Source organism: Rhyacophila brunnea, unplaced genomic scaffold (genome assembly GCF_057557595.1).
Source record: "Rhyacophila brunnea isolate RB1 unplaced genomic scaffold, BYU_Rbru_1.0 scaffold_13, whole genome shotgun sequence".
NCBI classification, from domain to species: domain Eukaryota; kingdom Metazoa; phylum Arthropoda; class Insecta; order Trichoptera; family Rhyacophilidae; genus Rhyacophila; species Rhyacophila brunnea.
In genome coordinates, this window is record NW_028232785.1 from 34,446,089 (window position 1) to 34,472,909 (window position 26,821).

General features: G+C 35.9%; 2 protein-coding genes across 2 annotated transcripts in view; one reads left to right on the plus strand and one right to left on the minus strand.

Annotated features, from left to right (window-relative positions):
• The window catches only part of LOC147077363 (uncharacterized), a 29,242-nt gene extending 21,009 nt beyond the window's left edge, over positions 1–8,233 (plus strand). The window contains exon 5 of the mRNA XM_085941072.1: positions 8,125–8,233. Within this exon, the coding sequence (XP_085797198.1) occupies positions 8,125–8,233 (109 nt within the window). The remainder of the gene's footprint in view (positions 1–8,124) is intronic.
• Positions 8,234–20,038: 11,805 nt separating this feature from the next.
• LOC147077364 (uncharacterized) lies at positions 20,039–26,004 on the minus strand. Its single transcript, XM_085941534.1, has 3 exons — positions 25,809–26,004; positions 23,995–24,129; positions 20,039–20,543 (listed from the first exon to the last, which is right to left on the minus strand). The coding sequence occupies exons 1-3, from the start codon at positions 25,986–25,988 to the stop codon at positions 20,196–20,198; spliced, it is 663 nt and encodes a 220-aa protein (XP_085797660.1). The 5' UTR covers positions 25,989–26,004; the 3' UTR covers positions 20,039–20,195.
• Between the last annotated feature and the right edge of the window lie 817 nt (positions 26,005–26,821).

Below are 26,821 nucleotides of genomic sequence, written 5' to 3' on the forward strand. Positions count from 1 at the left end.
CACTACTCAGTAATAGTAGACAATGGATTAGTGGAAAAAAGTGGCCACAAATTGTATGGCCAATGTTTGGCTCAAATACAGATACCGCCAAGCATCGTCAATCGGAATGGAAGCTAAGCGCTTCCACGTGTCAAAACATCGACCCAGTATTCTGGTTACGGAAACTCGTCTGCATGTCAAACCCAGGGGTCGAAATGGACCGGAACGCACCGGAGCGCCGTTCCGGTTCGTGAAATCTGTAAAGTTATCGCCCCGTCTCGTGGACAAAATAATTTGACCGTCCGAGCTAGATATGCCATATAATAAAAAAAAAAAAAAAATCTAGCACACTTATGTTTATAAAATACACATAAAATTTGATAACCATGTTAATTTTCGAGCGCTCCGGTTTGTAATCTTTTCCATTTCGAGCGCTGGTCAAACCCAAAGAGAGGGGAAGGTGGGTATATTTCGGAATTATTTATATCTTCAAGAGGATCACCAAAACCAACCACCAGGACAGTTATAGGGAATTGGATATGGTCAGTACTGTTGGAAGCAGGGGTACAAGAACCACCAGGTAGTGTCCGCTCAGTAGTGGCTTCCTTAAACTGTAAATATACCCAATAGATGATATTTTAAAGAGAGGTAACTGGCGTAGTGAGTCGACATTTCACGACAACTACCAGAGAACGATGGATACACCACCATCAGAAGGGGAAAAGAACCCATTAACTTCTCTATTCAACATATACATGGAAAGTCACGATGGTCTATACCTCGTCAATGAATCATTGTCACATACAGGAATTTGGCATACCCAACACCAGGTGATAACAAACAGATATCTCAAGGACTTCAAAGTCAAATTCGAATAATGAAAGGAGTTTTACCTACCAATAAAACTCTTAATATTCATGTTGACTTTGAAGTCCAGGTAACTAAGGTCCCTTTAACTATGGATAATTTCGGGTGGGGTGGAAATAACATCAAATTGAATGGTGGAAGAAAGGGCACTTCTTACTTCCAGATGGCGGCCTTCGACTCTAAAAACTTATAAACCAGCTTGGAACAAATGGAAGACAATGACATGGGTAACATGAACCTAATGGATCATAATAGCCCTCAACTAATGGAATTGGCCAGATACCTAGGCTACATGCACAACATGGAGGTTTTGTCGTACATAACCATCCTGGTGCATAAGTCAGCCATAGCCACATTTTGCAAACCGATTATCATTGTAGATATCAACATCAACGTGGTAGTACAACACAATATTATGTTACAGGCAATTTCGGTACATAAAACGAAACCCGCCAAACCACCGGTTTGGGATCCAGGACGAGTGGTAGATCATCTTAGGAAAACAACACCGGTGGTGTACAACTTATTCGAAACTTCTCGCAGGACAGCCACCTACTCGGCTGCTTCTCGCATCGGGACGAAGGGTTCATGACCTCACACTACTCAGTAATAGTAGACAATGGATTAGTGGAAAAAGTGACCACATAATTGTATGGCCAATGTTTGGCTCAAATACAGATACCGCCAAGCATCGTCAATCGGAATGGAAGCTAAGCGCTTCCACGTGTCAAAACATCGACCCAGTATTCTGGTTACGGAAACTCGTCTGCATGTCGAACCCAAGGAGAGGGGAAGATGGGGATATTTCGGAATTATTTATATCTTCAAGAGGATCACCAAAACCAACCACCAGGACAGTTATAGGGAATTGGATATGGTCAGTACTGTTGGAAGCAGGGGTACAAGAACCACCAGGTAGTGTCCGCTCAGTAGTGGCTTCCTTAAACTGTAAATATACCCAATAGATGATATTTTAAAGAGAGGTAACTGGCGTAGTGAGTCGACATTTCACGACAACTACCAGAGAACGATGGATACACCACCATCAGAAGGGGAAAAGAACCCATTAACTTCTCTATTCAACATATACATGGAAAGTCACGATGGTCTATACCTCGTCAATGAATCATTGTCACATACAGGAATTTGGCATACCCAACACCAGGTGATAACAAACAGATATCTCAAGGACTTCAAAGTCAAATTCGAATAATGAAAGGAGTTTTACCTACCAATAAAACTCTTATTATTCATGTTGACTTTGAAGTCCAGGTAACTTCTACCTGGTTCCTTGAGTCATATCATAATGAACAAAGTGATGCCAAACTTTATACATAAAAAACAGACGCGCGGGTATGACCAGTAAATGAAAACGGAGAAATGACCAACGACAAGAAAAAGAAAAATAAATTAGTAGAATATATCCTCACGCGAAGAAGAAAGAGCAAACCCTATCTCAAGGACTTCAAAGTCAACATGAATAATAAGAGTTTTATTGGTAGGTAAAACTCATTTCATTATAATTACAGTATGTCATGTTATTTTATAACATAACACACTAAGCCAAGGAAGTCTTTACGAAGGCAACACTACGCAAAAGTACGACCGGATCGCGCCTGCGCACGGGATAGTTTGTACGGAGTTCGTGACACTATTTCCGGCGCTATAGGAGATAGCGGGCTTTTTACACGAAGGTGAAGCAGGAGTCGATCTCTCAGTCTTGACCTTTCGAAGGAAGCAGACGTCTTGGCCAGTTCCGAGCCTCGGACCCGAGGCACAGGGTTTTCGATTTCCTGACGTTTTGGAAACGTGGACGATGGCCATCTGAAGGACGTCCCCCCCACGCCAGGAGATCGGAGGAACTCCACGGTGCCCACACGTTTGAAGACGCACTCCTCGATTCCGTCCCGGAAGGAATCGAGGGCAGCGAATAGGCTGGAGAGCCTTTTGTGTAATTGGTATTTATTGTTCATTTATGTTACGGTCCACCGAACTAGTCTTTGTTTCGAATTAGCCTTTGGGTTTTTGTTCTTATTTAATTAAATATTGTATCGCTTTAGGTGCTCGTGATTCACTTAAGTAATTATACATTTTTATACACTGTAGCCCGCAAGTTATCTTATTTATTAATATACAATTGTTGAAATTTCTCTACTTGCTTTTCATTTAATTATCCTTCACTATTGTCTCTATGCATCATCATAGAGTGGCGCTCAAACCGAGATACTTATATTTATTCCATCATTATGTAATTTATTATTATACAGGAACATCCAACGAATGAGCGAAGTAACCGGACGGGTAACTGAGGTCTTAGAGGTAATTGTCAAACCATCCACGACCCTGCCTCCTATTTCCCCGAGTCTCATGCTTATCCCTATCCTATATTCCCATCCCATCCTTCTTTACCCCCATGTCAAAATCATTCCATGATAAGTATTCTTTATAAGCTTTATTATAAACTTGTTAGATATTTATAATCATCTACAGGTAAAAAACAAATAAAAGTTAAAAGTTAAAAATCCTCCTCCTGTAAAGTAGCATTTTGGTTAATTCGCCCTTTTTACAAAACACCGACGTTATGACAAAATGCTTTTTCACTCAGTGATGCACTATTTATACGTAATTTCCTTAGCTATTATAGTATACGACATGAAACGGGCGATAATAACTTGTCATGTTGCACAGACGCACACACGAGTCGATAGTTACGAATTCGGGCTGCAGGGGGTTCACAAACTTTTTCGTCAAAGGGACATTTTTGAAATCAAAAACATTTGGCGGGCCGCCCTTTCTTTAGTAAATATTTTCTGTTTTTTTAAAACATAAGTAAGGCAAAAATACAAAAGTAATATTTCATTGTGTAGTACTTATTAAGTGCTAAAAAATAATATTTACACCTTATGATTTTGCAATTACTTATTTGAAACTAAATCATACAATCTAAATTTAAATTAATCTAATAAAAAATATAATGAAGAATCGAAAATTATCCCAAGATCTTTTGCTTCAGATTGACGCTGTAATGAACTTTTTGACATAATCTAATAATTGTAAGTATTTAATCGGGGTTCTTGACCTAGAAAAAGTAATACAAAAACATTTATCAGTATTAAATTCTAATTTAGTCTATATTAACCAACTTTCAAGTGAAGTTCAGAGATTTCGCTGTAATATGCAACAGTCCAACTCATTGCGAATTGGTGCATATAATTTCAAATCATCTGCAAAAAGTAAAAAATCTACTACATCCATGGCTTTAACACCATTGACAAATTATTAATATGAGGAACATAATTGGTCCAAGATTTGATCTTTGGGGAACACCTGAAAGAGTTTGAAAATCTTCAGATGCACACCCAGCTTTTACCCCATTTTCGAAGTACCTAACAACTGCCGCTGTGACGTTTAATAGTTTGTTTACGTAAGGAGTTGCAAATGGCCGACAATAATAAATTCGCTACCTAGCAACGGAACAATTCTAAACTATAATAATATTATACTGTCTAATCATCACGATTGAATTATCATACCGTGGCGTAAAAGCAGTGCGTTCAGCTGATAACCGAACAATCGTGGTACGAATCCAATCGAGTGCGATTTTTTATCACGTTTTTATTAGCTCGTATTTTTGTTTGTGTCCAGTATAATTTTTTTCCAATCTTGCAATCGATTTTTAACTAACTTCCCGACTAGCTAGATATTTGAAACTAATATATGTACAAATATATGATCATTGCCTTCTTTTAATACTTTTAGCCATCTTTAAACAGAATTGAATTCATTTTCAGTTAATTCTATTTTGTATGGAAAGTTATTTCGGAAAAAATTCGTTGCTTAGCGAGTCCTAGCAACTAAATTATTAAGACGGTACTTTAATGAAACAGCAAATAATTTTCAACTATAGGTGCGACGAAAATTTGGACTCGCTCTCAAAGTCGAGCTGTGAACACGTCAATTTGTTTCGTGATGGCGACGGGGGTATTAATTCTTAAATCGTGTAAAGATGACTAAACAACCTTACCCATTTACTTAAAAAAGAAAACATGTCAATATATTATTATTGTTACTAATAGAACAATAAACAGAACATTAAATGGACGCATGTGTGATTTATATGACAAATTATATTTCGTTCGGCACGCGTCATTTGCACAAGCCGCGCAACGCCTAGCCACGATCTTTTTAGACCATGCCTCAACTGAGGCATAGCCTTAATATATACGTGCGTTACTATGCAAATCAGTATTCTATATTTAGTAATAGGTACATAGAATTGTCAAGTTCATATGATTCAACAGAAAATGTAATAACGTGGTAAGTATATGAAAAGTTCTTTTTATCTTGTAATTATTTCGCGTGAAAAACTAAACTATGTGTTACATGTCACGCAGAAAATACACTCTGATTTTCCAAACGCGCCTAAAGAAGTATAACTTACAGCGCTCGAAATGGAAAATTGTACGAACCGGAGCGCGTGATAATTTTACGAAAATATTAACATACCTAGTTATTTAATTTTATATGTATTTTATGAAAATATCGTCACTGTTCTGGCAGAACACACTAATTGGAGAATACTAGTTTTGAGTAGGTAATTTGACTTTGAAGTTGTTAAAATGTTTGAAATGGTCTATCATGTGAGTTTATTAGGTAATCATAAAAAGGATGACTTTAAAATAAAGACTGTTTATTTATTAAGAATGTTTCCAGACGGTGAAGTTTGAAATAAGGAACATTTTGGTATAACTAACTCAATATGTCATTTTTTCGAATTAGTGTCTTCTGCCAGAACAGTGACGATATAGTGAGTTAGATTTTTTGTTATATGGCCTATCTAGCGCAGACGGTGAAATAAATTGTTCCACGAGACGAAGCGATAGTTTTGGGAATTTAATGAACAGGAACGGCGCTCCGGTCCATTTCGAGCCCTGATAACTTCAAAAAAATGTCTGTTTTATTAAGTTCTTCCCAGGATTGGAGTGGATAACACAGGTATTATAGCAGTAAATAAAAAAGACGACGATGTGCACTAGCGAGCATTTCTATTACGTACTTCTTGTTTATTTACAATTATATTACTAGAGTATTATTTTTATATGAAATGGGGAGAGAGTCGACGCGAGTTTAGTATAAAAGTTATTCTTGAGGGGGGACATGCTCAGCGTAGGTCAAAATTGAGCTTTTGTTCTATTTTCAAAGCATGATCCTGGACATACCTTAAACGTTGTAAATAATCAATTTATATAATTTTGAAGCCTTATTATCCTTTATATTTATTTTAAACATTTAATGACTGAATAAAGTATTTTTATTACATAAAATAGTATTCTTTTAAACCTCTCGCTCGTTTTAGAATATAGCAATATTTCGGTACATAAATGTGCAGTGGTGTTAAGATTTTAAAACGCATTTATAAAACCATCAGTATAATTTTATTTATATCAACATTATTACAGTGAAATATTTACGATAAAAAATTATATTGATAATCTCTGTGATCCCAAATTTGACAAGAATCAGGCATTTTATTATTCAAAAAATGGGCAAGATTAACACATTTGAAGATAATTCTAAAGATACTCATTATAAGCTATGTCTTTGACCATTCAAGTGTGATAAACATCCTTCGAATAATGATTGCTTTATAATAATTATTGACCTAAGAATAAGGTAGTGTTTTTTTTAAATACGCCATTTCTTTTGGCATTCCCCGGTGGTTAAGCTATAACATGCGGCCGTAGCCATAAATTGACAAACCATAATTGAAGTGGGGAGTAAAATTATGTTAACGCGCATGATTGAACATGTACCTACCGTTTAAAAAAATCGGTTAGGCGTGTGGACGGCAAAACTGTTCACCGCGTAAACCAAAAAGTGCGGCCTGCGTAAAATTCAACTTGCTTGAAATTTTAACTGCGCAAACCGAGTTTTACAAGCCGCGCTCAGTTCATCGAAGGTTACGGTCTTTTTTCATTCATATTTATTTGTTTTCGTTGAATTAAGAATACAAAAAATCGCACATTTAATATTGTTGGTACATTTTTTTAAATTCATTAATCTCTGCCTAAACAAAATCACAATAGATAAAAAAAATATTATATCTATAAAATATTCATATTTATGTATGATTTAATTGCATAATTTTAGATATTTTATAGATAGACTAGTATTTTTTGACTATTATCTATTTTGGCTTGGTTTTCAAAACTATTTTAAAAACTAACCAACGCCATCTGTAAATTGTAGTCTTATTTCAATGAAAACAAATACGTATGACTGACAAAGTTTAGTGTGCACCATTTATGGCGGATCTTAACAGCGTATCTCCACCCTTCGCCACTAGTATATATTATATTTAAGCAAAAAATGCTGATTTAAATGCGAGTGTATGTTTCTTCTCAATAGCCATTGTTTGGTCCACTTGGATCTGGAGGATTTATTTCTCTTTTATTAACCAATAAACAATAGAAAAACGCTTGTGACAAAAACAAATCGTCACTTGACGACATTGCTGCGTTTCCGAAAAACAGTGTTTTCACGACGACGACTTCTGTCGTAACGTAATGAGGTTTTCGCAGTTTTACTTGTGCCATGTGGGCATTCGAGTGTTCCGTTTTTTTTTTGCACGGGCAAAACCACGCAGGCAAGTCGCTACCGTGTACCCGGCGCATTCTCTCTCAGTAATCCGCCACCCCAAAAACCAGACAAGTGTCCAATTAGTGAAATCGGCGGATTATAGTGCATACATACAAAATATGGTAAAAATTAAAACAGGTAGGTATTTCGTAAAAATAGTATATTTTTTGAGAATTTTTTACTAGCAAATTACGGTTTTATTTATAATCATAGTTAAACATATTTATTAACTAAATATTAAACAGTAACTCACTTGAAACAACCAGAGTTCAGTTAGATATTCTTGAATGGCTAAGGATACCTGACTTTCCCTATGACCAAAAGCTTCATTTTGTGTCCCGGTAGCATTGGAGCACGGCATAATTGTGATGCGGTCTTTGGGCACTTTCCTCCCTGGTACATTACTTTCTTTGCGATGAACGTACGTTTTACGAAGGAGAAGATTCCAAAATAAACCCGTCTCATCTGCGTTGTATACTTGTACGCGGCGGACTACTAAATTTGACGATCGAATACCGGCAAATTATAGAGCTTGATTTTGTGCTTTTAACTAGTAAAAAAAACGGCGGATTATAGTAGTTGTCAAATAATCGAGCGGCGGATTACTGAGAGTATACTGTATGTTTATATTGATGCCAGACGTGGGCTTTTGAAATTTTTCGACTACTCCCGATGGCAGACGAATGACGACTCCCGTAGCGAGCAACCGATCTTGACTGCCTCGCAGCTTTATCCAGTCGCGTTGTGAATCCTCGGCTTAATTCTAACATATTGTAAGTCAGTTTAACCTAAGTGTTTAAAAGGCAGTTAAAACTAAATATTTCAACGGATACGGATTCAAATGCATATAGGTACTTTTTTGTCGTAGGATAATCTTTCTCTATTCTGAATTATACTTTAAACAAAATATTTTTACCTTCTACTCCTTGCCCCCCCCCCCCCCCCAATATTAAATCCTGGGTGCGCCACTGTCATCATTCATACCACCTGACAAGCTTTTTCATCCATGCCTTACATTTACAGCTTCGAAAGCATAAGGCATGGGACTTAGGCCCTCCTCCCACGGCGCAACTGAAATCTGACGGAACTGGTTGGTGATGGAACTCAAAACTAACCAATGTGATGCTTCGCAAACGGCGCTACTGAAACCTACTTGAAATAATAATCACATAACCTCAAACTGACAAACGGGACCATCAGTTAGTTGTTTTGTACAAAAACTGACAACACGCACGCTGCTGCCAATTAAAGATGGCCAAAAGTATTAAAAGAATGCATTAGCATCGTGTTCTGATATATTCTAAAAGTTTGAAATGTCTAGCTGGTCGGGATGTTAGTTAAAAATCGATTGCATGACTTGTACCGGACAAACAAGAATACGAGCTAATAAAAACGTGGTAAACTCTTGGTTTCATACTTTTAAATTATAGAATGTGTCAACAGGTGACCTTTTAGATGATGAGCCCGTTTAAACTTTTTAAGACAAACTTTACATTGATACGGAGTGACTCCACTGTGACACAACAAATGCTTACTCAAATTAGAAGAGTATCTGCATTTGTAGTCGCACATTTTACATTTAAAAGGTTTTTCCCCTGTGTGTTTCATCATATGATATCTCAACTGGGTCTTCCGTCTCGCTTTAAAGTCACATATATCACAAAGAAACGGTTTCTCACCAGTATGGATCATTTTGTGTTCTTTCATATCGCAAGGGGCTACACACATGAATGAGCATACATCACACAATAATGGGGAACCTTCGCCGTGATTTTTTACAACATGCATCCTCATATACTGCGGATATTTACATGTATAATCACAAACGTCGCACTTTAGTTTTTTTGTATGTCCAGTTTTGTGTGTCTTTAGGACGCTGCTGCGAGTCGTTGAAAAATTACACATATCGCATCTGTATTTATATTCTCTTGTGTGTATTACCATGTGTTTATTTAAATAGTATTTTTGCGAACAAGTGTATGGACATTGCTCACATTTAATGATATTTTTGGGATCATGACGCTTCATATGCGTTACGATCGAAATGCGAGTTTTGAATTTTGATTGGCACACATCACATGTGTAATTATTCTCACTCGCATGAGTTTCTTTATGCTTTTTTAGACTGGCTTTTGATGTGTAATTATGTTCGCACACGTCGCACGTAAACTTACACTTTGACGCATGCGTCAGCTTATGTTTCTTGAGATCGTCTCTAGTGTCGGATTTGTGTTCGCAAATATGACACGCGAAATCTATAGCGTTGCTATGCGACAGCATGTGTCGTTTCAGACTCAACTCTAATTTGCTTGTGTAGCTGCACAATTCACATTTGAAAGACCTTATGTGTGATTTCATATGTTTTTTTAATAAATCATCCCACAGAAAAATGAAGTCGCAACTAGGACACTTCAACAAGGGTGATAGATCAGTGTTTATATTTAGCATAACTTGAGTTGAAGGATTTTTTATATAAATATGTGATCCGTATGAGCGATGGATCGGAAAACTTTTTATTTTTGAAGGTTTTACGATGTATTTTTTTGCAGAAACTCCCTGTAAAAAAGGAAAAAATAATGTATTAGTAAATTATGTCACGGAGACTTGAAGCTTTCGAGATGTGGCTGTATAGACGCATCCTCAAAATTCATTGGACTGACCGGGTGACAAATTTTGAAGTTCTCAATCGAATGGGGAAGGACCGAGAGGTTCTAAGTAGTATCAAAACCAGGATTCTACAGTACCTCGGCCACATTATGAGAGGACAAAAATACGGCATTCCCCAACTTGTCATTAAAGGAAAGATCAATGGGAAGCGTAGCAGAGGATGGCGCCGCATTTCGTGGCTTAAGAACCTCCGTGATTGATACGAGTGCAGCTCCACTGAACTGTTCCGGGTAGCAGGCGACAAAGATAAGATCGCCTTGATGGTGGCCGACCTCCGCTAGGGAATGGCACAATAAGAAGAAGATAATATGTAAGTTAAAAATATTTGGAGAAGTTTTCACATCACACATACGTCCTGTGTACAGTGCACAGCGAGGCATGGAGAGGTGTATGCTAGGCATCACGCGAAAGGACCGTAAGAGAAACGAATGGGTTAAGGCTATACCTCAGTTGAGGCATGGTCTAAAAAGATCGTGGCTAGGCGATGCGCAGATTGCAGGTCGCGGGTGCAAATGACGCATGCCAAACGAAATATAATTTGTCATATAAATCCAACATACGTTCATTTTATGTTCTGTTTATTGTTCTATTAGTAACAATACTAATATATTCATTGACATGTTTTCTTTTTAAAGTAAATGAGTAACGTTTTTAGTCATCTTTACACGATTTAAGAATTAATACGCCCGTCGCCATCGCGAAACAAAGTGACGTGTTTCCAGCTCGACGTTCTCTCTCACAATGCGAGCGAGTCCAAAATTTAGTCGCGCCTATAGTTGAAAATTATTTGCCGTTTCACTGTTGTATCACTTTAAGCCACGCGGCCAACGTGGATGTGTATAGTATCGACAATTATTTTTATATTAGGAAAATTTAAAAAAATGCAACAAAGTGCAGATAATGTTAGTTAGATTTTAAAAATCAATTAAACATACATAATTTTGGTCATTTTATAGATAAAATAATGGTTTTTATCCAAACACCATCTATAATAATCTTAATTCAATGTAAACATATAAGTAGGAGTGAAAAGTGTGCACCATTTTGTCAGATCGCCCATAGCATACCTAAACTATTACGGTTTGATTTAGGCAGGGTGTAATTGAATTTAACGACTAAACAGCAACATCTGCAATTTGTATTCTTAGTTCAAAATAAATAAGTATCACTGACAAAGTTAAGTGTCCAATATTTATGTAGAATCTGTCCCTAGTAAACATTTATTCGCGAAAAGGCGAGGTACCGTACGCACTGATGCAAGAAGGGGTCACTGTGCATCGCAACGTCGTGTAGTTAATCAGCGCCATCTTTAGATTAATAAAGCCTGAGCATATCTTGTTGCACAAGCACCGAGTGGTCCACTGTTCAGCTGTCAAAATCATATCCCAGATTGCTTGACATATTCGCCCTTTCTCGTTTCAAATTGAAGTATAAAAACTTCTCAAATCAAATATAATAACTATCAGTGTTATTTATACATAATATATATTCCTTTTATTCATCAGCTGTCAAAGTCATAGGTACTAGTCCTTCATACAAAAACCGGTGGTAATATCGATTTCCAAAAAAATATGTAGCATTGATCTATGCATTACATTTGTAGGAGGTGTGTCAATACTAGTGTATTATTTATCATGTAACTCATCCATCCAAATCAAACCATTCCCTATGTGAACACGATAGACGCCAGTACGAGCACTCTATAGAACAATGACAAGTCATCCATAGTCAACAACGGGAAGGGCGGTAAAAGTAGGACTAGTCGTTGTGAATGTATCGGCTTTCTACTTGAGTCGGCAATGAGTTAATCCATCGACCGGCCATTTATGGGCCATTGCATCGGTTGGTCGTCGTCGTATGTTTCAGAGTTATTTCAAAATTGCGTATTTTAATAAAAACAATCTTGCATTATTATATCTTGTGTAGGTATATTCAATGTTAGATATTTAATACAAAATTATTATTTTGTAACGTCATAGGCCTTAGGGACTTAGTTCACATAGTACCCAAAGTCCTGAACCAGTATCGAGGTACTTTATAGCCAATATCATCAGAGTTGGCTGAACAATTAGTACAAATGGCATGAGTTTTATATAATTTTGGTTGTTAAAAGTGAAAATTAACATACCTAAATTTATTGTATATTAGAATAAGATTTTTAGGTAAAGATGTTATATAAATCTTCTTCCACGGCGCTACATCCTGGGGTGGGATTTGGCCTCCTCCACAACCGCTCTCCACTCATTCCGGTCTCTCGCCACACTTCTCCAGTTACCGGGTCTTCCTATATGAAGCCAGTCCACATCTACGGCGTCAGCCCATCTCCTTCTTGGACAGCATCTGGGTCTCTTCCGTTGTGGTAGCCACTTCGTCATGATCCTTGGCGCTCTAACTTTTAACGCATTCTCTCCACATGTCCCGCCCATCGTAGTCTTTGGGACTTACAGTACCTTATGATTGTTTGCTGTTCAATCAGCTCTTCCAACTCGTGGTTCATTTTTATTCTGTAGTTCCCATTTATGTTATATAAATACTGTAATAGCAATAAAGGCCGGTTCGGACTGGTCGACTAATTAAGTCGAGTGATAGATCAATGCTACATATTTTTTTGAAATCAATATTCCCACCGGTTTTTTTGTGAAGGACTAGTCTGACTTTGACAGCTGATGAATAAAAGGAATGTTAATTATTTATAAATAACACTGATAGTTGATATATTTTATTTGAGAATTCAATTTGAAACGAGCAAGGGCGAATCAATATGTCAAGCAATCTGGGATCTGATTTTGAAAGCTGAAGAGTGGACCACTCATTGCTTGTGCAAAAAGTTATGTTCAGGCTTTATTCATCTAAAGATTGCGCTGGTCGAAGCCATCAATTCTTACGACATGTTCAGCACGAATCAGTGAAGCCACGTCAGGGCTGTCTCGCCTCGGAGAATCAGTGTATTCATTTTCTTCAATACCGTAGAGAATATTATGTTTTAGTAATTTTAAATTAAAATGTGAGTCGAGTCAGTTGCCCTATTATCGTAAACCATTTTGTTAATTAGCATAAGCCTGAGGACTAGAGATGGGAAAACTGGTCGATTTTGAAGACTAAGTATACTTACTACCAGTATGAAAAAAATACTTAGTATATAAACTTGCTCCAAAATAGTATTTGGTATACTATATAGATCGTTTGGCGTGCGTATGCGACAAAAGTGTCATAATCAACTGAAACTAAAACCAACTCCATATTATTAGTATTTTGAAATGCGTATCGGCTCAGGGAACTCAGACTGTGTATCGGCTTCAATATAATCGCTAAAAATACGCTGAGCTCCGCTTGTCGAAAAGTTCCATTTATTATATATTTTTTTTAATTTATGAGTAGTTTTCCTGTTAGGTTACAATATTATTGTTAACAAAAATGAATAACAGTGATTTTTTTTAATTTTAAACATGTTTTCAGCGGTATATAACAAGCCTAAGCCTATGCGTCATCTCACCACTGTACTGCGACACAAAATGTATGACCTATTATTCATACATTCGAACGCAATAGACTAATAAATTAAAATATACCTATATTCAAGTGCTATTTTGTTCGAGCGCATTGAAAGTCTGCCAACTGGCTAGTGCACAGAACAGCGACTCGCGATGATTTATTCACAAGTTTTTTGGAATAAGTTTATTGGGCCACAAATACTTAGTATGGGTAGTGTTATGGATTTAATATAATTAAACACTAATAATTTATTTTATGTTTATTTATTCAATTCACAACACAAATCACACGTACAGTTATAATAATTTTCACTTACATTACTTACAAGTCAGAATACGGAGAAGTCTGGATAGACCTGGACAGTCGGAACTTAGGATTATTACTGGCCTCTGAGGTGTCGATACTTGTGAGTATCTAGCAATTTATAATGGAATGAGACAAAGGAAAGTTTTGGACGTTGCACTTATTATGCAGGGATGTATGTTTATGATAGTAAGTAATTTAGCTAGAAATTTAGTATTGTTTGTTTACATTACAATGGAAAGCACTTAGTTAGTTTAAATAATGTCGCGACGAGTAAATACGATAAGTATTGATAATTATACATCAGGGCTTCTCAATATTATACAGGGGTAACAAAGAATAATATAACAAGGAATAAAATATAGTATAAAAGGGCGTATACATAACAGTAGTTTCATCCGAAACTTGAGTACACAAACTGGTGACCGTATTTCCAACTCACCTCTACTGTATGGTTCCCAAATAACGATCCACGCGGAAGTGTACAAGTTTGAATATTATAATAATATAGCCAATGTGAACATTACCGTTTGTGACATCATGCTGGTCGTGGATGAGCATCCTTCATAAGGATTGGAGCCACCCTCAATAAAGTTATCTTTTGACTGACATTCGAGAGTGTTCGGTTCTGATTTTATTTCATCTTTTGGTAAAAGCAAATTCTGAAATAGTAAATAAAATAATTAATTACAAGATAAAAAGAACTTTTTATATTCAACGTTTTTAACTTTTCTGTTGAATCATATAAACTTGACTTGACTAGCATAAACGATCAAAAAAATTGTAAGTACTTGATAGAAATACTGAAAAATGAAATATCATTTCAAATTGATTTCCAAAGTAACGCACGTATATATTAATAATTTAGTTGCTAGGAATAATGCTCCCTAGCAACCAATAATGATATCTAAATAACTTTTCATACAAAACAGAATTAACTGAAAATGAATTTTAAATTCTTCTTAAAGATGGCTAAAAGTATTATAAAAATGCATTGGCATCGTGTTCTGATACATTCTAAAAGTTTCAAATGTCTAGCTAGTCGGGAAGTTAGTTTAAAAAAGATTGCAAGATTTGTACTGAATAAACAACCACCGGACAAATAAGAATACGAGCTAAGAAAAACGATGTAAAATACAGGTTAATATCAATCGTTTAATAAATATTATAGTTTAGAATTGTTCTGTTGCCTAGGAAACGAATTTATTATTTTCGGCCATTTGCAATTCATTACGTAAACAAACGATTAAACGTCAGTGACAGTCGGTACATTAAAAATAAAAACAACGAGAAACCATTATATAATTTTGTAATACAAGTTAAAGTGTATAGAAATAAACCAACGGCGTTCCAATAAGCGGTTTTTTTCTTGAGTGTGTAATTTAACAAGATAATTAAGAGCTAGTCGAAGAATCTAGGTTATCACAAGTTATGTTTTTGTTTTGTTATGCCAAAGAAGTGTAACTTCTAACGCGCGGACATAAGTACACACACCGATATAAAAACATAAAAAACAACCACGTGACGGCGTAATTGGCGCCGAATATAAATACAAAAACAGCCACGTTTCAGCATAGACGACAGATAAGACATTCTTCACGAAAATGATTCTTGTCTGTCTGCGATGGTGTCTGGCGAGTTTGATGTTGGTGGTTGTGACTGGTCCTCCGCCGTCTTTAGCTGTCAGTCGCCATTTTGGAATTCAGCTATCTTCTTAGTATTTCGGCAAAAATTATAGGACGTGTTGAAAATGTAAGTTTTTTGTTTGTCACATAAACATAACGGAGAATTCGAGAAATTCCGATGCTCTGCTTTATTTAAACACCTCTTACGACCGAAAAATGCTAATCAGCGAATTCAATTAATTCCATTTTTCAAAATTTCTGGCAGCACTGCGCTCACTGACAGATTATCAATGGACTTCAAAACTAACCTCGAAATCAAAAACTGCATTCCCGACGTCAGTTTCTGAACATTGTAGCTGGTTAATAAGCACGAAATTCTCGTCTAAAAGAGGTTTGTGTTCTTCTATGTCGATTTCAAATTCTTCCTGCTCGACTTTTATATCCATTTTTGTGTTTTATTTTTGCGAAATACTATTCTAACAACCTGCGCCATGGAACGAAGATTCGCAAATGCCTTTTTCGTTCGTTTCATTGCCAGTGTAATAAAAATTAGTTTCCATATCCATAGACAAATTTTGATACACAGCGATTCCTCTCAAATTATTATTTAATTGTGCAAAGAGCCTACTGCGCAATGAAATGACGGCGCTCCATTGGCACGCAAGTCAGACGATTTACAGTCTTCGTACTTTTTTTTCGAAATCCGAAAACGGATCCAGGTTCGTTGGATTTCAAACATGTTTGATATTTTACTCTCCGAGTTGCCTGACTTCGTCCGTCGATAACTGTGAAAATTCGATTAGACATTAAGTAATATGCAATCATTCGGACCGAAAAAAATCTGTGATTGTTTTAAACATTTTCATTGATTAATTTGTTAATTTACTCATTACAAAATGACAGAGATTTATCAATTATTTTTTTATTTGTATTTATGAAATTCATAAAAGTAAACGTAAAACTTGTGTTGTTTTCACTGCTATATTATTTTATGCAGGTGTACGTCATATAAATAACACAAAATTATAGAATTATCGGAAGACATTACGATTTTTTTGATAATCGCAACGTTTGACAGCTCGACTTTGTTATTCGTTCGTTGATCAGTAGCAGAGCATAGACAAATCAGACGATTTATTGTCCTCGGACTTTTGGCTCGCCAATGGAGCGCTGGTATATGATATGCCATCAAGTAATGCAATCAAGTGATACAAGGTCACGCGGACTTTCTCATAATTATTTTTAAAATAACTGAAAGTACACGATTTTTACATTGTCACGACTTATTACGACTATTATGTGTCTAATATTATTACTATCGACCGATGGTAGGTATGTTCGTACTTGATGGAATTTGAATTCTACTGGATTTAAGTTGTGTGCTATTCCATTGAGTAACCTGTGCCGGCAGCGTGGTGCAAGTGCACCACCTTTGGCTCATTTTTTGAAGTTACAGGTACTTCTTTAGGTGCGTTTGGAAAATCAGATCAGAGTGTATTTTTAGCGTGTGGCATGTAACACATAATTTATTTTTTCACACGAAAAACATCGCACTCGATTGGATTCGAACCACGATTGTTCGGTTATCAGCCAAACGCACTGCCTTTACGCCACAGTATGATAATGCAATCGTGACGATTATAGAGTATAATATTATAGTTTATTCCGTTGCCTAGGCAGCGAATTTATTATTATATGTACAAAGAATTGTCCCGTTGCCTCGGAAACGAATTTTTTACTGTCGGCCATTTGTAATGTACACCTTCCTTACGTAAAGAAACTATTGAATAACAAGAAACCACTATTATAATTTAATTATATAAGTTAACGTATACAGAAATTAACCAACGGTGTTCCAATAAGCGGTCCTTTTTCTTGAGTGTGTAATTCAACAATATAATTAAGAGATAATCGAAGAATCTAGGTTATCACAAGTTTTGTTTTTGTTTTGTTACGCTAAAGTGTAACTTCTAACGCGCGTACATAAGTAGGTACACACACCGATTTTTTTTTTACTGTTAGAGCAATTTTGTAGTGTTTATCTCACTTATCTGACTGACATGCCACGCCGGGCTCCCCCTGAGCCTGTGCCCCCAGTCTATAGCCCTGTCATCCCTCAACATGACCTGACATGACCTGACATTTATTTTAATTTTTAATTAAAGGGTAAAAACCTTATTTTAAAACATACTTATTCATATAATACAAAACCACAATATAGGCAAATAATTAATTATTGTAGTATAGGTACGCTAGTGGTTACAACATAGTGTTGATATAGTAAACCATTTATGGCCCGCATGCCATTATTTGCCACCGCACACCTCCAGCGTCTTGGTAAGCCATTAATACTATCAATATACTGCCCTTCCAAGGAAGAAGGCAGTAACTCGCAAAATTTGTTAAATTGAGTTATAAATGCCATTCGTTAGGTAATTTTGAAAGCTGTATACCTATTCTGTTCACTTTAAAATCAGTAGGTATTATCACTAAAATACCGTTAAAATCCTTAGTGAAATAATGGACGTCTGCTAAAATAATACACATTTCTTAGTAAAAAGGCATTAATTGCACTTAATTATTGCAGTTACTGCTTGTTTGTATTTATTTATTATTATCACCGTTTTTATTAATTCACAGTACTAAAATTTTTCAAAAAAACATTATGTCAGTATTTTTAAAGTGTGTGAGAGTCAATTACTGCCTTAGTTGGCAGTATAGTGTATATGGCGGAGCTACGGGATGTTCATATGACCTGGAACGACTCAATCAGAATGGCTCTTGGAGGCGCTGCGCGGTGTCCATATGCTCCAGCTAACAGGCTGATATGGCCGAAGGAGAAGAAAGAAGATTATCATTTCGTTCGTAATAATAAGGTTCGTAGGGACCATCCCCACGTCATTATCATTTCAAAAATATACGTCCGATTTTATTTTTTTTAAACAAAATCTGTTAATACAAACTTCTACTCTGTGGAGGCCCATATGATTCTATTAGGATCGGTCATGGTCGATATTTTTATCATTGTTATAATATACCTAGTACTCACTTAATTAGATGATTAAATGAACTATTTAATTTATTTTATACATCTAACCCCGTTGCAATTTTACGGATATTTATTATTATACAAATAAATAAAGCAAGAATAGTAAATTATGTAATAACATAATATTAATACTATCGACTGAAGGTACTTGATGGAATTTGAATTTAAATTCTAATGGATTCAAGCTCTATACTATTCCATTTAAGTTGTTTTTTGCGACCCGGGTTTCGCCTTTCGGCATCTTCAGGCGCCGTGTATATTCACCAAAGGAGGGGAAAATCGAGGGTATTGTTATAAATAAGATAGGGTGTTTACTAATTAGGTTTTTTACTGACACTTCAACCATTCATAAGTTGTTTATTGTATTTTTTGTAACCTTTGACATGATAGGTAGGTAATGGAGTTTTTACCTACTTTATTGTATTGATTTATCATATCAGCTAGAGTAAAGAGAGTTCGTTGTCAGTGTGTGTTTACCTTTGGTGAGTGTACACGGCGCCTGAAGATGCCGAAAGGCGAAACCCGAGTCGCAAAAAAACGACTTAAATGGAATAGTACAGAGCTTGAATCCATTAGAAGTTAATAACATAATGATGATTACGCGGAATTAAAGTAATCATTAATTGAATTCGCCCTATTTCATGGTGGCACCTATGTACAAATTAAGAAAGGATTAGCGTCTATTTTTCAATGACCGGGGTTACTCAGTCCCATTCCGTCTTTGCGGTACAATTTTCGTTCTACAAAAAATGTGAATGCATTAGCGTTAGTATACACATACTGGGCATTAAATCAAATAACCCCTAGGTGAGTATAAACGCTCACTAGATGTCGTTGTTCAAAACCGATAATGGTAAGTCTATAATATTTTCGACCATGTCCGATCCTAATAAGATCATATGGGCCTCATAGGGTAGAGGTTTGTATTAACAGATTTTTTGTTTTTACGAGAAATGGATGTCAGCCACTTGCTCAATCTATTAGGTCCATACCCTGACTCGCACATAAATTGAAAAACAATATGTATTGTGTACTTGCCAGACCTAGGATTCGAACCTGAGACTCACGGCGTGATAGTCTAACGCTTAAGCCACGCGGCCACCGTGGGTGTCCGCGGTATAATAATAGTAATTATTAAATAAATTAATATGTTTAAAACTCATTACGTGCGTCCAACGCTAGACCATTACCTGGCCATTAGATATAATTAGCATGTTATTTAAATGTGGTAATTTTAGTAGATTTAAATAATAATATAATAATAATTTTAGTAGTAGTAAACCTCTACTCTGTGGAGGCCCATATGATCCGATTAGGATCGGACATGGTCGAAAATTAATTAGTAATTAACAGGTCCGCAGTGAATGCGTTTTAAGCAGGCTTGTTAGATGTCATTAAGTAAGTATAAATTCTGATAAATTACTCATTTGTTTATTAATAAAATCATATTATTATAAGAAGCTTAGTACATAATGTAGGTATAATAATGTATATTTAATAATTATTAATTGCTAAACGCCATCCTCTAGAAAGTCGTCCAGCCGCCACTGGATACGTCATGAGGTACAATTGGATCATGAATGATCAGGCTGACGAGATCTATTGATAAATATCCCATCGATCTCGTACATTACGAACTGTCTTTCATCGTCTGGAAGCCTTCTCAATTTTTTCGCTAGAATTCTACCAAATAGATCACAGTCGTCCTCCTCGATGGAACTATTTTCTAAAAGATTGTGGAGGGTTTTAAGTGCTTCCCTCATCTGTCTCTCTGCTTCTTTAAGCTCAGGAGGATTCCTGCATCGACTGAATACTTTCGGCGCAGCTGTCGGGGCAGGAGCGGCTGGTGCCATTGAAGACGTCCCGGCAGCCGACTTATTAGATTCTCGGTTGACTTTCGGGTTACTTTTTTCATATTTAATCTGAAATTAAGCAAAAATACATAAATCATTGAAAACAATATCGACCAAGTGTGATTTGAATTCATATCTTTCACAGTCCGGTTAGTGCTCTTATCCGCTAATCTCAATGATGAAGGGTGAAGGTAGGCTATTAAATCCGATATAGATAGCGAAGAATAAACTTAGTCAGTCAAAGTATCAACCTTAAGTGGTTCTAGTAAGTATATATTATTATAGTTTGGCTTAGGCAGAACTTAATTAATGTTACAGAACTCACGGACACCATTAATAAAATAATTGTTATAATTAATTCAACATAAACAAATAAGTGTAAATAAAAAATGTCAAATATTAAACATAAAGTTGCCAGAATTTGTCCGTCAATGTTTGAAATGGCGATAATACGCAATCACTGGGTCTGAAAAAAATCTGTAAAAATAAAATTGTTCAAAATATTGTTATTAATAATCAGCAAAATCTTCTTGGCTACGTATTAAAACTGTGAACTAACATGCTCCTCCCATTTAGTCGACAACAGCGCCTAGAAGCGTAGTCAAGAAGATATTGCAGAAGAGTACTTAATTACTTTGAATTTTCGAAATTCTTAAAAGAAAAGCCTGCATATTCTTTATCAAATCGCTTAATTCGCGACTTCCTATTACAATGTATTTTTGAAACAAATCTGAATTTGAAACAATTGAACAAATAATCAAATGTCACCTCGTCAACAAATTCTTTTGGAAGCAATATAAAGAGACTGTCTAGACTCCGACCTCTGACAAGTTGGTTCCGGGCGACAAAAATAATTTGCTGATAGCAGTGTCGCCTCGATACATGCCATTGCATTCGATCAATATATAAAAGAGGTATTTCTACCTACTTTATCACTCAACACTCACAGCCAGTCAACGTAACCACGACCATCGGGTAACCGCTCTACCCTGGCCGATCAGTCTAGTAACTTCCTAGAAATAACATCATTGAATAGTACTTGTAACACCTTCTGTAAATATTATTTATTGTTTAGGATTAATAATTGGGGTATTGTCATGTTATTTACACATGACACCCTTTATTGATATGGCAACAAAATGGCAAAGGACAACCTGAGTACGCATGCGCAATACGATAGTTTGAAGGAGTTCGTAAACTATTTCCGGCGCTAAAAAAGCAAAGCGGCTTTTTAACATTAAGGCGGAGCGGGGATTCAGTCTTTCAGTGTTTATCGTTCGAACGAAGCAGACGTCTTGCTCAGTTCCGAGCCTCGGACCAGGGGCACATGGCTTTGATTCCCGGACGTTTTGGAGACGATGATGATGGCCATCCGAAGGACGTTCCCCCCAGGCCAGGAGATCGAAGGAAGCTCATGGTCCCGACACGTTTGAAGACAGCAGATAAGCTGAGAGCATATTTGTTATGTGGTATTTGTTATATTATTTCAACACGTTACGGTCCACCGAACTAGCATTTGATTTGTATTCTAAATTGTTTGAATATTATATTACGTTAGGCGCTCGTAATTAATTTGATTGATTTACACCTTTATACACTGTCGCCCGCTAGTAAATTTTATATATAATAATTATACATCTGTTAAGGGGGGACATGCTCGTCGAAGGTCAAAATTGAGTTTTTATTGTATTTTCAAACCATGATCCTGGACACTCCTTAAACGTTGTAGATTATCTATTTATATAATTTTGAAGCCTTATTATCCTTTATAGTTATTTTAAACATTTGATGACTGCATGAAGTATTTTTGTTACATAAAATAGTATTCTTTTAAACCTCTCGCTCTAATGTTTTAGAATATAGTCATATTTCGGTACAGAACTGTGCAGTGGTGTTAAGATTTTTTACATTTATTAATTTTTAAACGCATTTATAAAACCATTAGTATAATTTATTACGAGATAATTTTTGTAAAATATTCACCATAAAAAAATATTTTGATAATCTCTGTGATCCCAAATTTGACAAGAATTAGGCATTTTATTATTCAAAAAATCGGCAAGATTAACACATTTGAAGATGAATCTAAAGATATTTATTATAAGCTATGTCTTTGACCATTCAAGTGTGATAAACATCTTATGAATAATGATTGCTTTATAATAATTATTGACCTAAGAATAAGGTAGTGTTTTTTTGAAATACGTCATTTCTTTTGTCATTCCCTAGTGGTTAAGCTACAACATACGGCCGTAGCCATAAAATGACAAACTATAATTAAAGTAGGGAGTAAAATTATGTTAACGCGCGTGTTTGAACATGTACTTAACCGAATTTTTTTTTATTTTTTTTTAAACGGTACATGTTCAAACACGCGCGTTAATATCATTTTACTTCCTACTTCAATTATAGTTTGTCAATTTATCGCTACGGCCGTATGTTGTAGCTTAACCACTGGGGAATGACAAAAGAAATGGCGTATTTCAAAAAAACACTACCTTATTCTTAGGTCAATAATTATTATAAAGCAATCATTATTCATAAGATGTTTATCACACTTGAATGGTCAAAGACATAGCTTATAATAAATATCTTTAGAATCATCTTGAAATGTGTTAATCTTGCCGATTTTTTGAATAATAAAATGCCTAATTCTTGTCAAATTTGGGATCACAGAGATTATCAATATAATTTTTTATCGTGAATATTTTTCAAAAATTATCTCGTAATAAATTATGCTAATGGTTTTATAAATGCTTTTAAAAATTAATAAATGTAAAAAATCTTAACACCACTGCACAGTTATGTACCGAAATATGACTATATTCTAAAACATTAGAGCGAGAGGTTTAAAAGAATACTATTTTATGTAACAAAAATACTTCATGCAGTCATCAAATGTTTAAAATAACTATGAAGGATAATAAGGCTTCAAAATTATATAAATAGATCATCTACAACGTTTAAGGAGTGTCCAGGATCATGGTTTGAATATACAATAAAAACTCAATTTTGACCTTCGACGAGCATGTCCCCCCTTAAAGTTCTTTACACGCGTTGTATTTAAATAACCTTTTATCACTATTGTCTCTATGCATTTCATAGAGTGACACTCAAATCCGAGATATCTATAATCCTATTTTTATGTCTTTTATAATATAGGAACATACACCAATGAGTGAAGTAACCGGACGTGTAACTGAGGTTTTAGAGGTATTGTCAAACCACCCACGACCCTGCTTTCCCTAGTCTCATGCGCTGCCACGTTCCTATCCCATCTCCACGCTCCATACTCAGGCGCACCTGCCTACATACTTCCCATCCAATTCCCTTTCTATACATCCTTTACCCACAATCCTACCTTTTTCCTAGTATGACAGTATAATTTGTAATCACGCAACCAAGCTTTCTCATTCTTGGAGTCAACCAACCCTACTTCTCCACTCGCTTACTCCTCACAATTTGTTGAATATTGTAGTAGGTATTTTGAATTATAAACAGTACCTAGGTATGTAAGTACCTGAGTCATATTAACAGACATACTCCTGGTGTCGGAGTATCCATCATAAGAGTCGGAGTCCTCTTGAACGGTTTGCGAGACACATTCTAGAGGGTCCTGTTCTGTTTTGATTTCATCCTTTGGTCGAAGCAAAATCTGAAAATATAAAAAATAAACACACCGATGAAATGAGATTATGTTCTCTCAATTCTTTTCTATATTATGGAAGTATTGACGCTAAACCAAGAGATGTCACAGAGACTTGAAGCTTTCGAGATGTGGCTGTATAGACGCATCCTCAAAATTCGTTGGACTGACCGGGTGACAAATGTTGAAGTTCTCAATCGAATGGGGAAGGATCGAGAAGTTCTACGTAGTATCAAAATCAGGAAACTACAGTACCTCGGCCACATTGTGAGAGGACAAAAATACAGCATTTCCCAACTTGTCATTCAAGGAAAGATCGATGGGAAGCGTAGCAGAGGACGGCGCCGCATTTCGTGGCTTAATAACCTCCGTGATTGGTACGAGTGCAGCTCCACTGAACTGTTTCGGGTAGCAGACGACAAAGATAAGATCGCCTTGATGGTGGCCGACTTCCGCTAGGGGATGGCACAATAAGAAGAAGAATGAAATGAGGTAGCCCGATGTGCAATAGACCAGACATGTTCAACGTCAACAAAGCTTTGATGAATACTTTTCATGAGCTACACCACAGTATACCGATAGTGAAGGGTGGAGGTAGGCTGTTAGGTAAGTCACAATACGTTTATTTCGTCTGGGTGTTTCTGTAACTGTTTCATTGCTGCTACTACACTGCCGTCACTGAGCCAAACGACATGTGAAGAATGAAAATCAATTTTGTAAGAGTCTTAATTAGCATGCGCGTTTGTAAACGAAATAAGTAACTACATATCAGTAGTAAACGGAAAAAGTGGGATGTTAAGAGCCGACATAAATATCGCACACTAAACTTTGTCAGTTATACGTATTTTTTCATTGAATTAAGACTGATGTGTAGATAGTGTTTGTTTTTTTTTTTTTTTTTGAGATCGGTTGCCTGTTACTACACACCCGTTAGGCCATCCGCTCACGTGAATACTCAAAGAAGACGAGACTGAAACTCCAGTATCTAGCTAATGTATGTCAATGGCGGCTCGCTGACGGCAAGACTGGAATCTCTTAGTTTCAAAACATCCGCAACTGAAACCGAGGAGACGCGACATGCTAGTCTCCCAGTCTCACAGTTTCCAGTCATCCATTAAATAGTGTTACCAATATCAGTAGATTCGATGATTTCTTACCTAGCAAAATTGTTGGCACTGAACAAGAAATAACAAGCCAAAACGTCATTAGTTAAAGATGGGCGGACCGATTTTTAATTTAAAATATGTGGCATATGTTGAAAAATACTCCTGCATGTACAATTACAGGCTGCCAGAATATTCCCGTAAAGATTTTACGGAAAAAGCTTAGAATGAAGTTGGAATGACAATGAGTTTGACAGTTTGAGGTTATGAGATTATTAGGTTTCAGTAGAGTCGTGTACGAAGCATCAGTCACTGGTTAGTTTATGAGTTCCATCTCCTCAGATTTTAGTTTCCTTAGATATTTCAGTTCCCATTATTTCTGAATTCCCTGGTTGATACCAACATTTTCATTTTGACAGATACGAATTACACAGGACAATCGAGTTTTGACATAAAACTTTGTAAGTAGGGACCTGACTTATATACTAGATATGAATTCGGCAGTATAGGTACATATTATATCATCCAAACTTGCGAGCGTTAATTAAAACAACACGTAAGGTTTAGACTAGGCATTGAACAAACCTCGGAAGCGTTATCTGCATCTTCTACGTCCATATCTGTAAGTGGACTGCGACCCTCGAATTTAATTTCAGGACTTTGCGGCTGCACGATAACCACGAAATTGTCTTCAAGACAAGCTTTATCATCTTCCATATTATTATATTCTATATCGTATTCATTTAGCTCGATCTCTGCATCCATGACGCACTTTTACATCGTTAAAATGATAACCATAGACTAAAAATAAGTGACAGTCAGTGCTGCCATTTCTATGCTGACCATAGTGTAAAGGTTTAAAATTATAGTATTTCTGATAAATATAAAGAACAGGAAGGATTTTCCTCTTGAATCTTTCATAATTATAATATTTTTGACATATTTTGGGCGTAAAATTATAATATTTTACATTTTCCAAGAATAAAAGTACTACAGTACAGGATCTAGCATTTCAATTCATCTTGCCATCTTTTTGTCACCATAATATTATAGTAGGTACGCGGTCAAAGAAAAATTAATATAGTAGGTACCTACGCATTATATTTTGGGTAGGTGCCCACTATTTTACAACGTTTTTATTAGCTCGTATTCTTGTTTGTCCGGTGGTTGTTTGTCCAGTACAAATCTTGCAATCGATTTTTAACTTACTTCCCAACTAGTTAGATATTTGAAACTTTTAGAATGCCAATGCATTCTTGAAATACTTTTAGCCATCTTTAAGTAGAATTGCAGAGTTGCCGATGTATTATTATTTATTTTCGTAATCAACCCTTACTATGTGTCGGCTGATAATGGTTCGGTTCGGGTTTTTTTAGATCCACACAGACATTTACAAATGGGAACCATTCGGGGTGTAACAGTAGGTATGCCGGATTTCCCTCTTTTACTGAATCATAATACTTCATACCAAAATTTAATATCTTTTGGCTGAACGTAGATCTAAATTATTATAGTAAAATAATTACAAGATAAAAAGAACTTTTTATATACCTACCTGCAACGTTTTTAAATTTTGTGTTGAATCATATAAACTTGAC

Coding starts and splice junctions, on each gene's coding strand:
- LOC147077364 (XM_085941534.1), bottom strand. CDS start 25,988: ATGGATGCAGAGATCGAGCTAAATGAATACGATATAGAATATAATAAT. Junction 24,130..25,808: donor ATGCAGATAACGCTTCCGAG/GTTTGTTCAATG, acceptor TTATATTTTCAG/ATTTTGCTTCGACCAAAGGA. Junction 20,544..23,994: donor TGTCTGTTAATATGACTCAG/GTACTTACATAC, acceptor GCTTAATTTCAG/ATTAAATATGAAAAAAGTAA.